Consider the following 15,910-nt stretch of genomic DNA (forward strand, 5'->3'; position numbering starts at 1 on the left):
AATAGTTTTTGCACTGTATGATCTGTCTTGCCATAAGAAAAGCCAAACCTCTTACATTAAACCAGGAAAAACATTGGCAGTTTTGTAACTTTCTTTAAAAGCCCTCTTGTTCTCCTGCTACTGAGGTATGCTCAAGGACTGATCCCCCACCTAGGTAAGTTATTTCTACCAGAGCTGTTTGGTCCTAGAAATTTTGAGCTATTTTCTTACGTTAAATGAGCTTTAAGACTAACCTAACACTGTTGAAGTGAGGGCCCAACTCTTTGGATGAACAACGCTTAGGTTCACCCTGGCAATTTTGATTTAAAACACGTCCCTGCGGAAGAGCAGCTCGGGATCTTGCCTAAGCCGAAGGGGATTTGCATCAATTCATTGACATAACTTTTCTCTGGCTGGTTGTAGTCTGGGTAGCTATTTGCCTGCACCTGCATGAAAAACAAAGATTAAGACAGTAATTGCTCTGGCTTAGACTGAGCAGCCTGGGCTACTGGAATGAGGCTTTGCCCCCTTGCAAAGCCAGGCTTAGTGCCGGCGGCAGGGGAAGGGGATGAGGGACCAAGCCCAAGCTCTGACCCTTCCTCCAGCCCCTTTGCACGGCCCAGCTCACAGCATGGAATAAATCCAATAACCAGTAGCATTATCCATCACGCCCCTCGCCACTTTGCAGCACAAGTTTGGTAACACATTTCATTTTAAGGTGACGTAGAGGGGTATAGCAGATGCGGCCCAGCTTCACCGCGTCTTGCACCTGAGAGGAGCCCAGATGGGAAAGTGCTAATTGCACCATTACACCAAGGCACCAAAATTTAAAAAAAGATTAAAATTATAGACATTGTCTGGCCAGCCTTTTGCTGAGCAGCCTGCGTGAATAATCTTTCCCAGGGCAAACCAGCAACTGAAACGTGCAGATAATAGTAAACAGTAACAGCAGCTCTCATTAGCCTTTCCTCTTACCCCAACCCGGCCATTGGCTAATGTGTGTAATAAGTCACTTAATGACCCGAGATTTGTTTAAAAAAAAGGTTTCCAGTCAGATTGGTGTGCTTTTGAATGGGCCTAAATCACAGGTTCAGAGCCTGCCGTGGGTGATCCTAGGCTGGGGCTGCTGTTTATTGGTAAAGCCCTAGCCCACTTAGCACCCAGTAAAAACCCTTAGCAAAGGGCTCATCCACCAGACTGGTTTGGTTTCTTCTCTTCAGACCACAACTCTCTTGCTAGGATGTCTGAAGCAAGCGCAGAGAGTTGGAGCACCCAGCTGTGCTTATCATTCCCACTGGATTGCCATCATCCATGTAGGAATGCTGTGTTGTAACCCAAAAAATCCCACTCGGCTGCGTAAGACCCTGCAAGAGCACAGCTCTGTGCAGGGCTTCAGTTTGTATCAGCTAAAGCTGTTCCTGGAAAGCCGGACGACTGACCCTCTTGGATTTCATCTGAGCTGGAGAAGTGAAAGCACATATTAAATAAATAATACAGCCATAAAACCCCAGCGTGCTGCTGCTCCCTGGTTTCTCCACTCCTGGTGCCATATGCAGAAGGAAATGGCTTTCCCTCTGCCGCTGGCTGTTTTGGTTTTGTTCTTGTAGATCTTGCCCCTCTGCGATCACCCATCTCCTTGGAGCCTTACCTAACCGTGCTGGATATGTCCCTTTTCTCCAGTTTTCTGTTCTCGAGACTCCATTATAGATTTTTTTCTTTCCCCCACCAACGGACAAGGCGTTTCTCATGATCTGCCACAGCCTCACTGGTAGGGCTGCATGTCAAATTAAGAGACAGGTGCTATTTCTTGCAAAACATCCCAGATGTTTGTCGTTCTCCCCATCTCCCATGGCTCCCTATCGAGAGCCACTGGGTTTGCTGTGCAGCGATGAGCTCCCACAGCCCGGAGCCCGTCCCAGCTTATGGCATAAGCATCGTCGCAGCAGATAGCGCTTGCTGAGCTGTCCCAGCTCGCTCGCCCGATGCCGTACCCCCAGTGCTTGCTTTATGCCAGGGCTGCAGTCAGGATGATGGATCAAAATTACCCTCAGGTCTCCCAGGTACTTAGAATTAGAAGGTTAATAAGAAGTCAATCACTCTTCTTAATAGTGGTAAAGAAATTGGCCAACTGCTGCACAAACCCATGTTTTTAAGGCTGATAAATTAATTTATGCAGCTGCCATTTGGGCTAGTGCATTCAAGCATTTCTGGGGAAGATTTGCTGTCATCTTAGATCCTGCAATGCCATTCCTGGTCTGTCCCCTCCCGCCTGGCTCGAGTCTGCTCCAGCCCATGGCAATGCCCCCCCAGCAGCAGCGACCGTGGCCAAAACAAGCTCCTCTCTTCAAACATGAAATCCCTGAATAACACATACACAGCAGCCAAGCATTTTCTGGGGCATGAAGCAGGGGGGGGGTGGAACTGATTTCCTTAAGGAGACCTTAACACTGCATAGCCTAGTTTAGGTGAAATTCAGTCATTTTGCTTGCAGCGCAACAGGCAGGTGCCTTTCTGTTAGAGCAGGAGGGTTGCACTGGGCCACACGAGTCCCTGAAGGGCTCAGGGAACCATGAATTAAAAAAAAAAAACAACAAAAAAACCAAAACTCGTTCCTTCCTATGGGCTGTTCCCTGAAAAAAAACCTAGTTCACGTGAAATGACTGCGATCCAAGAGCCAGGTGACGATCAAAGTCTTTTGCACAGTTGTTGCATTCAGCTCCAAGTTCGGTACCTGCTCGAGCCGAGGAGGGTCTGTGAAATTATCTTCCTTTCTGCCATGGTGCAATATCAGAAAGCCACGGCTTAAGTGCATATTGAAACTGGGAGGAAAGCTTGTTTTCCTAGTGTTTAGCCAAGCCTCTAGATGGAAGTTGACTTTAATCCCAGTGCTTATCTGCATCCATTTCTTCCTTGTAATATCATCTTCAAAGGAAGAGCAAGAAAAAAGTACTGCTAAACGGACTGTGGAGCATAATCCAGCATCACCAAGGGAACTCTAAAAAAGATCTTTCACCCCTCCCAGCCTCCCCATCACAACATGGTCAAGATTTGTGAGATGTTTCTGCTCTAGAAATAGCACCCAGGAGTTTGCCTGCTCTCTCCCCAGCTCAGCTGGGTCACAGCCAGGTCTCCATAGCCAGCCTGTGGCCATGGGCACCCAGTACATGGGGTTTGTGCTGTTCAAGAAAGCAGAAGAGCAGCTCTGGATTTGGAGACTCTCTTGTTAACTGGCACACAACTTATCGGCATGGACCTTTGGAGTAAAGCTCTCATTTTTTCCCCCTTGTTTGAAATAACAGTCTCTGGGCAGTCAGCTCTCACGGGCAGCTTGGAAAAACAAACCCAGAGGAGACATCAGAGCATCTTGTCCCCAAGTCCTCCACAGCATTACATTATCTGGCCAACAGCTTAACCCCAAGTGCAAATGCAGTTGCTTTCTCAACCGGTGCACATGCGTGTATCTGATGGCAGGCAGGACGTCAGGGCAGCCCTGCCACAGCTTGTTCTGTATTTGCTGCTAAAACCAACACTAGTCCTGTTAAGCTAGCTGCTTTGCTGACTGCATCAGCTGCATTGCCCCACCAAGCAAGGTGGCCTCCTGCGATGATTTGGAAATCACTGCCTGTTGACTCAAAGGCAGGCAGCTAATACTCTGCAGGGCTGTGAAAGACAGACAAGTAAGGCACTGCAAATAGCTCCGTACCCTTGGCAGAGCAGACATACATGGCAGATCACCATCCATACCTTCACAGTACCTTATACAGCCCCCATGCTCCCAAATCTTATTGCCTTCTTGATGACTACAGATAGTCAAACTAGAGCACTTGGCTCACGCCCATGCACACATGCATTGCAAGTGCCATCCTTTGTGGGGGGGGAACGGACATCTCACGGCATGCCCCCTTCTGCTGCTGGGCTGAGCCAGGCTTTCTGCTCTCCCTGGCCCTCTCCTAACACCTCAGGACACGTTACCTTGAAGCAAACTCTTTAACGGTAGGTCATAGCAATTTCAGCCTTCCTGTGATTATTTAGGAAAGTTATTCTGGTGATGACGATTTTGGAAAGTACACACACACACACCTATATGCATTTTGGGAGGGGTTATTTCCAAAGCAACTGCAGGAATTTCACTCTTCCTTGGCTTGCAGGTCTCCAGTACATCAAGTGGCCATGGCAAACTCCTCATACCCCAGTGGTGAACGCGGGTATTGATCAGTCAACAATAAAATGCTTTGGTACTTACAAATAACCTTCATTTCCTTCCACCCTGCCTCTATTCTAAGTTATTCCCCCAAAGTCTAGCGGGGAGCTCACAACACCTTGCAAGGTTGTCTGTCTATGTGCATTATTTACAAATTAAAGCTCAGCACAATTTACAACTCTCTAGCTGTGTTACTTTTGGAACTCAGCAGGGGAAAAGCCCAATGCTTAGCAGCTGCCTGCACCCACCCTCCCAGATCACAAAGAGCTCATGGCTTGGTGCGCACGTTGTGGAACCAGCTGTACAATATCTTACCGTGCTGTGCAAGACGAATTTCAAACAAGGTGTCGTGGCACCGGAGCAGACACTCTTGAGCAGCTGCCCAGCAGAGGTGGTGGGCTGGCTCTGTGGTGGGCATTGCTTGGCGGCTAAGCAAAAAAGTGTTAGTGCTGGTTTGCATTTTCAGCTAGAAAAACCAACAGGTGCTGGGCAGAACCATTCTCTGGCTTAGGCTGTAATGAAAGGCAAAAGCATTTCCGCAGCTGGCTGGTTTGGCGTGAGGCTAAAACGCCTGTGCCACCGCAGCGGATGAGACATGTGCGCTCACCAAGTTGACATGAGCAATTAGCATGCATGAGGCTCCTTCCACCTCCTAATTCACTCAGAATAACAAGTCATTAGCAAAAAGTCCTCAGCAGCGCTAGTCTGCCGACAGGTCCTCACTGTAGATACGTTCTTTGATTTGCTTTAGAAGATAAATTGACCTGTGAAACTCCAGTCTAGCTCATGCTAATGAGTCTCTGTAGGGTCATTGTGAGAATTAATTTATTTATCTAAGGATTTCTCCGTAGTGCTCATCTCCTCGGCAGCTAGACTGAAGAGACATAATAGGTCTAACACGCTGGAAATACTAGATCAAATCACCCAACCCTGCAGGTGTCTGTCCTACATTTGCTGTCTTGGGCTAAAGTCGTTCTGGCTTGGGATCTCAGTTTCCCACCTGTACAGCCAAGAGGACAAACGCATGCCCTCTCGCTCAAAGAGCTTCGTAACCAGCAGTGTGAGAAGCGTTACAGCAGCACTAGCAATTTCTGTCCATCTAATCAAGGGCTTCCTCACTCTTTTTTTGCACCTTTAAAAGCACCAGGCTAGCTTCTTTATTCCAGGGTTTTGCAGTGGCTGTAGAAAAGAACTCTGCACTCTTTCTGAATTAAGGTGTTTTTTTTTTAATCTGGTGCTCCTTGTTTCTGGCCCTCTTCTATCAATAAACAGCCTTGAAATGTCTCTGTGCCCCCACAGCTGCACAGACACACTCCTGGCCTCTGCAGAGGAGATGGTTAGCCCCAATTAAACATCCTACCTAAATAACTCATGTTCTTGCCCTCTCTGAGAGAGCCAGGGAGCCCAAAGCGATGCCACGGAGCAGAGACGTCCCCCCACATTAATGTCCCTCTCCTTTTCTTCCCCCACAGCTTGAAAGCTGTCCTGATGGGGAAGCCTCAGGACAACACAGTGGACTTGTCGGGCATCCCGCTGACGCTGAAAGACTTGGACCGCGTCACGTCCTACCTCCAGCACAGCTCGGAGCACATCGACACGGTGGAGCTGTGCTTCACAGAGCTGACGGACGACATGCTGCTGCAGCTGCTGCCGGCGCTCTGCGTGCTGCCCCACCTCACCACCCTCTCCCTCAACGGCAACCGGCTCACCAAAGCCATCCTACGGGACCTCACCGAAACCCTGAAGGACCCCAAGAAGTTCCCCAGCGTCACCTGGATCGACCTCGGCAACAACGTGGACATCTTCTCCTTGCCGCAACCCTTCTTGGTCAGCCTAAAGAGACGATGCCCAAAGCAAGGCAACTTGCCGACTATTCTGGAGTTTGGCGAGGGGCAGGTAAGCGATTTGGAGAGCCAAGATGGCCTGGCTGAGAGCCAGGAGGACCTGCGCGCTGGACCAGGCAAGACTGACAACCTAGGTTTGCAGCAGGCGGACAGAACAGTTGAGGCTGGGGAGCTCCCCAACTCGGAGCAAGGTGCTGCGACACCGCAGACATGATGTCCGGCTCCGTGGCTCTTGGGTGGGCGCGTTGAGCAAAGATGACTTAAAACCGAGACCTCAGCGTTGGAGGTCCTGGCGGAGGGTCGAGTCACGCGGTGGGTTGCTTCAGGAGTCCGGACTGCTGCCTTCCTCCCGTACGATGAATGTCAACTTTTTTTCTTTTCCAAGACCACATAAAGGCGATCACGTTGAATACTTGTATTTTATAAAAGCTGGCCAGGTATTTTTGAACATTAGTGACGTGCTATGCTTTTTAACCTCTCAAAAACGTGTCTCTAAGGTGGTGTAATACGAGGCCCTTCCTTAGAAGAGCACAAAAGGGGAGAAGAAAGGTGCCCAGACTTTGCAGGGAAGGGCTCCCTTTCCTTAGTGCTGGATCCCAGCCAGAACCCCACTGTTCTCCCACATGTGATGGACAGACAGCAGTCACCCCAAAGAGGACTGCTGCCGAGATAAACCTTAAATCCTTTCCAATCCTGACTTCAGGAGGTGCTGATGAATAGCATAACTGCTGAGATGATAAAACAAAAGTCTGATCACACACTAACCAGGGGTGTTTCTCTTAATATAGCAAGCCAGCCCAGAGGGAGAGCTTTGCTTTCCTGGTGCGGAGCTAAATCCCAGCCTGCAGCGTGCCTGGACGGCATTCTCACCCTCCCGCCTTACCGAAATCAGGCTGGCACTTGTGCCTGCCCAGTATTTATTCAGACGTGAAATCCAGTTTCCCACCAGCCGTGCTGCTGTAATAACTCCAGAGCTTTTAATGTGGTACCTGGAGCTTGCACCAGCAACACTGAGAGTATTCTGGGGAGCGATCCGCAAAATCTGGAGCCGGGCCTCAGCTCAGGTTCATTGCTGCTGTTGACAAAAGAGACCACAATACTGAAGGTTTATAAAAGAAAAAATAATCCTGGGGTTCATCCCTGTATCACTGCCACTGAGGGCTGGGCAGACACAGCCAGCTGGAGATTTAAAGCCTCCGAAAGGCTGTTGGGTCACTTGGCTGTGTCCATCCCTCCCAGACCAGAAGTGCTTTGTTTCTAAAATGTCATTTTGTTTTTTTCTAAAAGAGACAGGGGGGTTGATTTTATTTTATTTTGGACGGAAAATGGATCACCCCAGAGCAGCAGCACTGGAATGGGCACTTCGGCTTTTGAACCAGAATTTCATTTGATCCTAAACCTGGGGGAGGGCAGGAAAGTGTGAAAAACTCCCTCTCCTTTACATTCAAAGGACCAAACATGACTCCCTTTGCTAAGAGGGAGCCCTTTTCTATCTGTTCAAAGCCCATCCCTGAGCAGCTTTACAGCATCGTTTTCCTGGCTCACAGCAGTGACTCTCTGGCTTTGCTTCTTCTGGGTGCAAACGCCGTCAGACTTTTTGGTCGTCTCTTTGGCTCCGTTCATTTAACATCGCTGCACCGGGAAGCTTTTTCCAGAGGGGCTTCATGCTGTCGGTTGTTGTTTCTCCTCGGTACGCAAGTAGATAACTTAGAAGAAGCTCTGCTACTCGTTTTAATACATTTGGCAACGTTCAGTATGATTTGCATGTATCCAAGCCTTTTTCCTTTTTTTTAATGCTAACTCTTTCCAACAGGCATGAAAAAAACTTTGCAGTGAATAAACTGTTCTGTTTGAAATAAAGGAGCTATCCGTAATCAAAATGAATGACAATGTTTAATAAAGACCCAGTGTTGAATTTTTCCTCTGTACAGGTTGAAATGCCCAGCTGGCAGGCCAGAGCACCCCAGCAAAAAAACAGTGCTAAGCACTGCAGCTCTGGGTTCTCCAGGGTGCTTAAAAAAAGGGTCGCTGTAGCTGGCTGGAGAAATAAATAGCCCAGTTTATGGGCTGGATTCTGCAGGGTGGGCACAAGGTGGATGCAGAAGCATCGTAAAAGCATCTGTTAAATTTTAAATGTTGCCAGTGTGCAAAACCAACGTGGGAGAAAGGAATACTGAGAATGGCATACTGCTCCACAGGGTATTTATCTCCAGTGTTACAGTCTCAGTGCACTGAAGGAAACAGCTTTTTATTTGCAGCAAGGGCTCTCTATATGATCTGTGTTCCAGCACCCAAACCACGGCAGGGGACAGGACATGGGGGCCAGCGTGCTGGTGGGAGCAGGTTTGTCCTAATGCCCAGGAGACCTCTCCCGACGCACTTGGGGACTATTTCTACCCTTACTACAACTTTAATAAGGTACCTTTAGTAGAGGTATAAAGTAAGCAAGATGTGATACACCAGGTTGTCTGGGTCTCAGCTGCATCCCTAACCATCAACCCATCCTTGGGGGAGGTTACACTTCTCCCGCTCCCCAGTAGCCACACACAGGGGTCTCCTTGCCTGGAGCGGGCTCTGGGATGGAGCTTATGGCACGTATGTTTTGTTCATATGGAAAGGCTGACAGGCAGTATGTAGAGCCTTTGCCTGCACCCAGGGCAGGCAGTGAGACACGGGTAGCAAATCCACCATCACTACTTCATCCGCCACGTGCATAGGTCGCCCTGCTGTGCCAGTAGTAGATCCCGCATGGAGATTTGTTAACTCAATGTATGGGGATTTCATCAAGAACAAGATTTCTCCTTGCAAAAAAGAAACGCCAGCAATTTCTTCTGTAAGAGGTCAGGCTCTGGTTTGCTCAGTACCTCAGTACTCAACACTAGGCTCCCCTTGTTATGCACAGCTCTGTCTGTTTAAATTACTTCAATTGCAAGCTCCTTGCTGCAAGCTTTTTATTTTCTGCTAAGTATTTGCCCAGGAACTAGCTATCTTGGGCCTCAGTATCTGTCTGGACCCCGCAGTTTGGCCATGCAAATTCATCAACCAGAGGCACTTTGCATTTAGAGCACTGCATCATTTATTGATGCTTTGCACGCTCAATTCCCTCACCGACACAAACCACCCAGGAGGTCGCTCCTGCCACATTTCCCCTCCAGCTCAGCTTCTACCTGCTATGAAGCACATCAATCAAGCAGGAAACATTTTGCATTTATCAGGCTTTTTCTGCAAGGGGTTACCGGCAGCTCACCAGCTCAACTTTCAGCTGCAGAGGGCTAAATGCAAGGCTCTGTCCCCAAAGCTGCCGCAGATGGGCTGCAAATCAGGAACACCTCGTCCCAGCCGTCCCCCTCCGCTGTGAAATGCTGTCGTTGGGTCCCTCGTGTGATCATCCAGGGCCGCGCTGGAAAGGATGAGCCTCTGGAGAAAGACCCTACATCCTTCAGCCCTTCGCCTTGTGCAGACGTTGCACCACTTGAGCTAGCTCTGCTCCACTGGTACAGACAGGCTGGTGCCAGTATCCCTGTGCCCAACGAGGATTTAGCCCTACTGAGAAAGGGAAATAACTAGAAAGGGCCTTTTATCGATATATTCATGCATGCTGAAGCATGCACCAAATTACTGACTTTCACAGGAGAGAAAAAAAAAACACAGCTCCAGTAGAGACAGTTACTCAGTTATAAAAACAAGAGGGCTTTAGCTAATCAGTCTCTTCCTTGCAGTGTGGATTAGGTCAATTAGCCATTTACTGCACTTCAGGATGATGATGATCCTGTGGGCTCAGTAAAGAGTAATTTTTTTTTAAGAACGTAGCATGAGATTGCTTCCCTTCCCAGCTCATCAGCATCAAAATAAGCTTGGAGCTCACTCCATATATAATCAATGTTCCCAGTGCTACACTGGGCTGCTTCTTCTGGTCAGAAGCTTTTAAATGGCCCTAGAAGAAGGATTCAAGTACTGAAAATCACTGCTGTTAGAATATTAAAGTTGACTGAGGTCATTTCTTGTCAAAGGGGGGAGGAAGTGGCCACCATAAAATAAAAAAGTCCATAAAACATCCAAGCCGTGTTTGGTTAGTTCTCTCCACCAGCGCTACACAGCTCTGCCTGTGCATGAAGGAAACTAGTCTGTGGGAGAAGATTTATGCCTTCAGCAACAAAAATGTAATTGGAAATAATTCTGCACAGACTGAAGAGCCCACACTGAGGGGAATCGAAACAGTAGGCGAGGAATGAGAGAGGCATGAAAGGGCTGATGCCACACGCTCTGGAGGGCTCGTTCCAGCTGGGTTATCTCAGAAGAGTTTGCACAAGCCCTGTTTGGGTTTTGAGGGTGATTATTCATTTAAAATGAGGGTTACATTCCAGGGGGGGCTAGAAGCAGGCAAGAGGGCTGGTGATGGTCACCCCCAAGCATGGACCGCACTGGAAAGCAAGGAAGCTGCAAAAGCACTGCTGGGGACATCAAGAAGCTCAAAAATACTTTGGGCAAAAGTATTGCTTGCTGCTCACCAGTCCTTCGGAGAGGAGCAGAAGATTGCAAACGCCTACCCAAAAGTGCCGCAGAGGAAAGGCCAAAAAGTGACCTAAAGGACTAAAGGGATACCAGGGAAGGCAGCAGCGGCTGAGCCGGGGAGTAGGCTGCCCAAGGCAATAAAACCACACCGGGTTATCACACTGCAGCTCTCTTTGCATTCAGGCACAAATGTTTCAGTGCTTTCCTATGGTCCAGCACACCTCGTTTCAGCAGCGGGAGGGGAGGAGGCTCCTGAGCTCATGCAGGGACCACTCATGACCTCAGAAATGCAAAGACTCCCATTTTCCATTAACTAGGAGCACATCACCAGTAGCTGCTATTGCCAAGGAAACCGATCGACCTTATCAGCAGTATTCATGTATTAATCCTTGTGAGGAAGGGAAAAAACAACCAACCTAACCTCTCCAGTGTAATGTTCCTAGGTGAGCAACAGATGTAATCTCCTTCCAACCTCTTTGGTACACGGGTATCGTCCTGGAAACATCACGCAGTGATCCCATTCTTCCTTCGCTCCAGGGGCAGTTGAGTTTTTACCTGCCAGGGTGCTGTATTCCACCAGCAAACTATACACAGCAAGAGGAGATGATCTTTCTAGCTCTATTAAATGTCTTTAGCCTTAAATTCTGAAGGACAAATGGACAACCAGATCCATCCCTCACAGACCTCCAACAGCCTCCAGCGCTGCGAGTCTCACCATTTCATACCAGCGCGCCCCATCTTCACAAAATATTCTCAAATGCTCAACAGCTGTAAGCAAAAGAGCTGATGACCCTGCAATACCAGAACCTGCTGGGCTTTGGAGATTCCGTCTTTCCTTTCCACGCCTTGGGGGAATAGAGGTCTTCTAAGATGATGAAGCAGATCTCGATGGGGATCACTCCCCTCCCTTGCAACACCCCACAACCAGCGACTGCACACTTTCAAGACATGGGTTTGCACACACCCAGGCAGCACATCATGACTGCTACTTATCACCCAAAGCTAGCCAAAAAATAAGAAATACAACAGGTTTGGGTTCTACAGTGTATTTACATGTGTGTGGTCAAGGACAGCTTGTCCATGAGGAAGGCAAAGTGAGGAGCAAACACCATCTCCCCGCACCCATTACAGCCTCGCTCTCCGCTTTGAGCCCTGTGCAATAATAGCCAGAGCAATGCCACGCTGAGCTACAACCCCCACAAACTTTATCATAAATGCAAATATCTGTAGCTAGTCACTGCTTCCGGGCAGGAAGGTTCATAGCCAGGAGACAGGCAGAAGAGACAGGGAAATATTAGTGCAGGGCTGGCTGCGAGGCTGCCGGCTTACTTCACCCCACTGCAATCCACACTCTGCTTGTACCAGAAAAGCTCCTCCAAATCCACACGGGAGCAACCCTTTCCTCACCAGGACCAAGCCCTGGGGGGGATCAAGGCTCCTCTCCCTGATGCACACAGCCCAACGCATCCTTTGCTCTCGCATTCTCACTCACATCCATCACACCCACCTTTAGAACAAATCATCTTTTTTTTTTTCCTTCCTCATCTTTATTCAGAGGTAAAACTGAATATCAGGTACAGAGGAGGGTGTCCGGGCAGGGCAGGCAAATGGTGGTGTCTGCACTTGCTAGAGGATTGGGGTTTCCCCGATGCAGCCTCCTCTCCACCTCAGCAAAACCCAACTTGCGTTGTATTTATTTTCATTTCCTTCTAAGCTTTAAGAGAGAAATATATATTTGCAGGGCTGCAGCGCATGGCAGATTTCCCATGTGCTCCCCAGGAACGCACAGCACTGCAGGGTAGAACTGAAATAGTAATTAAAGTGGAGGGGGTGGTGGGTGCAGGCTGGGTTTTTTTCTTGCATCTGTATTTTGCAGCCTCTGGGTTGTAAAGAAGCAGGTTGGTAGGAAATTGCTGGTTGTGGGGAATGGGTGAATGAAAACTAATCACAACTGCTGCAAAAGACGGTGGGTTTTCAATGTGAAAAACATGTTTTTCAAACAAGAAAAAGCTGACCTAGTTGAAAAGCCAGAGAGCAGCAGGTCGGCTGACTTCTATTGTCGTTACAAGTATTTATTGGAAAATGCAGTGCTCGGGGACCGTGAAGAGTGCTTTTCAGGGACCGAGAAGGATTTCTACACTTGTCATGGTAGATGTCTAGTGGGTGCCCTCCTAAGCAGACGCTGCTGTTCCTGGGTGCAGATGCAACCAAACCCTTGAAGGCAGGAGAGTGCCGAGCTGCCCGGAGTGGAGCTATGTCAAAATCTCAATGGAAATCCCAATATCCAAAATTTAGGAATGCTGGGGTGTCATTTTCCTGAGCAGACAGGTCCAGAGGAGAGCCACCAGCCCTACGTATGCCCCAGGGTCTCTCCTTCCAAAATCATGAGTCATACACAAAATCAGACCTTCTCCACCTCAAACATAACAGCTGGGGAGTGATTTTGAAGGCTGTGAGCCAGGCTATAACAAAACCTACATGAATAGTCTGGTTATTATGAGGAAAATCAACTCTTGTGAGAATGCTTCAGCTGCAGCTGGTTAAATAGAGAAGAAACCAGCAGGAGCTAAGAAAGATGTTTGCAGGATGCAGTTTTCCCAGGGAGAAAGTGACTCTGATGGGGTTGCAATGAAGGACACAAAAAGGGAGAAGGTTGAGACCTGGGCAAATCCCACTCTCAACATCTGGGATTAAAAAAACATCTGCATAAAAACCCAGGAGGCTAAAACTTTCAGCTGCCCCCATGCTACCTGAAGCCTGATATTTTTCCCCTTTACTAACAGAAGAAAAAGTCCTGGCTAGGGGAATCTTTTGCATTATTTATTGGCAGCTCATGCTGGTGTGTTTAACGCTGGCCCTGGAGATAGCAAATAGTCTGCTTGAGCCCAGCTGATAGGGGAAAATGCATATAGCAGCATCTGGAAAAGTAACTAAGTATTATCCCTCAAGGGCTACCTGTTTTACATACAAAATACTGAGCAAGCACAGTTAGAAACCAGAGGGGCTTTATCTCTTGCTGATGAAGGAGATCTGAACCCAAATTACATTGCAGTTCAGATGTGTGCAATTCTTGTTGGAATCATTTTCCTTGGTGGAGTGATAAGGCCAATGCCAAAATACTTCAGGGCCCAGGAAAAAAAGTGCCAGATGCCAACTACTGAGCACTGGGGGAGTACCAGCCTCCTGCAAGCAGGGATAGATGGAGCAGGCCACCTTCCCCTTCCAGCCCATCAATTATCTCCTATATTTCAGTGAGCAAATATTCCACCCAGTTGTGAAAATTCCCTTTTACTATAACCACAATAATAATAAAATCTGATGTATCCTATTGTTTTGGTGCTTATGGCAATGTCTTGGCCAGGATGAGGGCTCTCTTGCAGCAGATGCTCTACAAACATGACAGCCCCTGCCCATGACCACAGGCAGCGCAGCATTCTTCCACCACGCACTCAAAGCTAACGACCAGCAAAAGTGACTCTCAACTTCCTTCTTTAAATAAGATGGATTTGAAGACCACTTTTCCTAAACTGTCAGGATTAATATTGGCTTTGGAAACATCTCACGGATTTTGCTATGCAATCCATGTATCCTGCACTAGTAAGAGTGTCGAGGGAAAGCCTGCAAGGCTCGCTTAGCGGCTCTCAGCCTCCGAGTATTAAGTTGGCAGATCAGCCTTCAGAGGTCACAGCTAAATTGAGTAGATTTCATTGATTGCACCATTAATTACCTGCCCAGCAGAAAGCTCCTGCACAATGGATGACCAGTTAATTTACAACAGATCGCTCGTAGGAAGCTTTATTACAGAGAAAGGCAGTAGCAATTGGCCAGGCAGTAGCAAGTACTGTTCTTCTGCTACCTGGCGAGATGGTCAAGCTTACAACCAAACTTACTGACCTCCTTTTTCAGACATTGCAATAACCAGTGTCTCCAAGCAACATCATTAAAAAAATAGCAAAAAAAGAGCTGTACATCCAAAATACGTGATTTATATTGAGCTGAAGGCTTGCTGGGAATAAAATGTGGATGTTAGTTTATTTCTTTGAGCAGCCATAATCACTAAGCTGGCGGGGAAAGAAAGTATTTGATCTACTTTGCTTGTGCTTTACCATTAACAAATGTTAGCGCAGAATTTGTTCACAAGGACGAACTGCAAGAGCTTTGCTAACTAGAAAGGACGGGGGGAACCCTGGATCCCAAGCTGGCACTGCGGGACAACTATTTAGGAACACAGTGCCAGCTTTGTACATGAGAACTCCATAAGCCCACAGCTCAATTACCTGTGATTGATGGGGAATTGGAGCTGCTTTGTTTATAGCCCCTTCTGGGAGTTTTGGGCTTGCATTTTCTATCTTTTCTTCTGTAAATATGCAGAGAAGACCCCTGTTTTTACCTTTGGATTAGTTTATGGTTTTACATAAAACTGAAGACCTGATTTAGTAGAGTCAGAAAAGATGCAACCTGTTCACCACCACCTTCAATAATTTGTGCACATTTCTAAATTCATTCCCTGAGTTTTCTGCCTCATAATAGCTTATTGATTCCACAGCTTCTGTGCCATCTTTCATTCTTCGCTATTTTACTAATTTAGTCTGAGAAGAAAAACCTGTGGAGCCTATATAGCATCCTTCAAGAAGGGTTTGCTTAGCTGCACCTGGCAGGTTGGGCTGAGCAATCCGTTCCAGCCCAGCTTTTCAGTAAGCCTGTCCCATGCTGCATCTCTCCGCAAGTTGTTAGTGGAAGCAGAAATAGCATTTGAGGTTTACAAAAGAGAAGCATAGGGCCACTGCCTTGTGCTGTGCCAAGAAGGGGAGAAAGATCAATATATAACTCACTGAAGATTTGGCCCGTGCGTTTATCGCTGTTTTTTTCTAGGCATGTGCTACGAGGCTGCTCTATTTCTGGCTCTCCCAATGGCTTTCTGTGTTACCTGTCAGCTGTGTCCTTCCCCAGGGGAAACCATAGCTCCTCTTGGTTTGTGCAAGCCTTTGCGGAGGTGCTCTGCGATTAGGATTTTGCATCGCAAGCAGCAGCCGAAGGCCTCTGCCAACAGTAGGACCGCAAGCAACAGCGAGAGACATGCTAAACACAATGTGAAAATCACAGCTACATGATTAGACCTCAAAGCGCCTTATAGGCATGCCTGTCCTACAGGTGTAAACTCCTGGAATAGATATACAGAGACTCAGATATATATGGAAAACTACAAGATAAAGGAAGGGACATTGGCTGTAACAAATATGGAAAATCCAGCTGCATCACCATGGGAACGAGCCTCCCCTTTCCTCTTTTGCAGCCGCCTCTTGTCTTGCTACTACCTCCAAGTAAGACCTGCAATTCCAGCTTGTCTTATATAAATGAAATACAAGGCAGTAAA

The 15,910-nt window shown here is 47.8% G+C and overlaps 1 protein-coding gene across 1 annotated transcript in view; it reads left to right on the forward strand.

Annotated features, from left to right (window-relative positions):
- The window catches only part of LRRC75A (leucine rich repeat containing 75A), a 96,134-nt gene extending 88,207 nt beyond the window's left edge, over positions 1 to 7,927 (forward strand). The window contains exon 4 of the mRNA XM_075032620.1: positions 5,653 to 7,927. Within this exon, the coding sequence (XP_074888721.1) occupies positions 5,653 to 6,238 (586 nt within the window). The 3' untranslated portion in view covers positions 6,239 to 7,927. The remainder of the gene's footprint in view (positions 1 to 5,652) is intronic.
- The last annotated feature ends 7,983 nt before the right edge of the window (positions 7,928 to 15,910 follow it).

This window comes from Buteo buteo, chromosome 7 (genome assembly GCF_964188355.1).
Source record: "Buteo buteo chromosome 7, bButBut1.hap1.1, whole genome shotgun sequence".
Classification (NCBI taxonomy): Eukaryota; Metazoa; Chordata; class Aves; order Accipitriformes; family Accipitridae; genus Buteo; species Buteo buteo.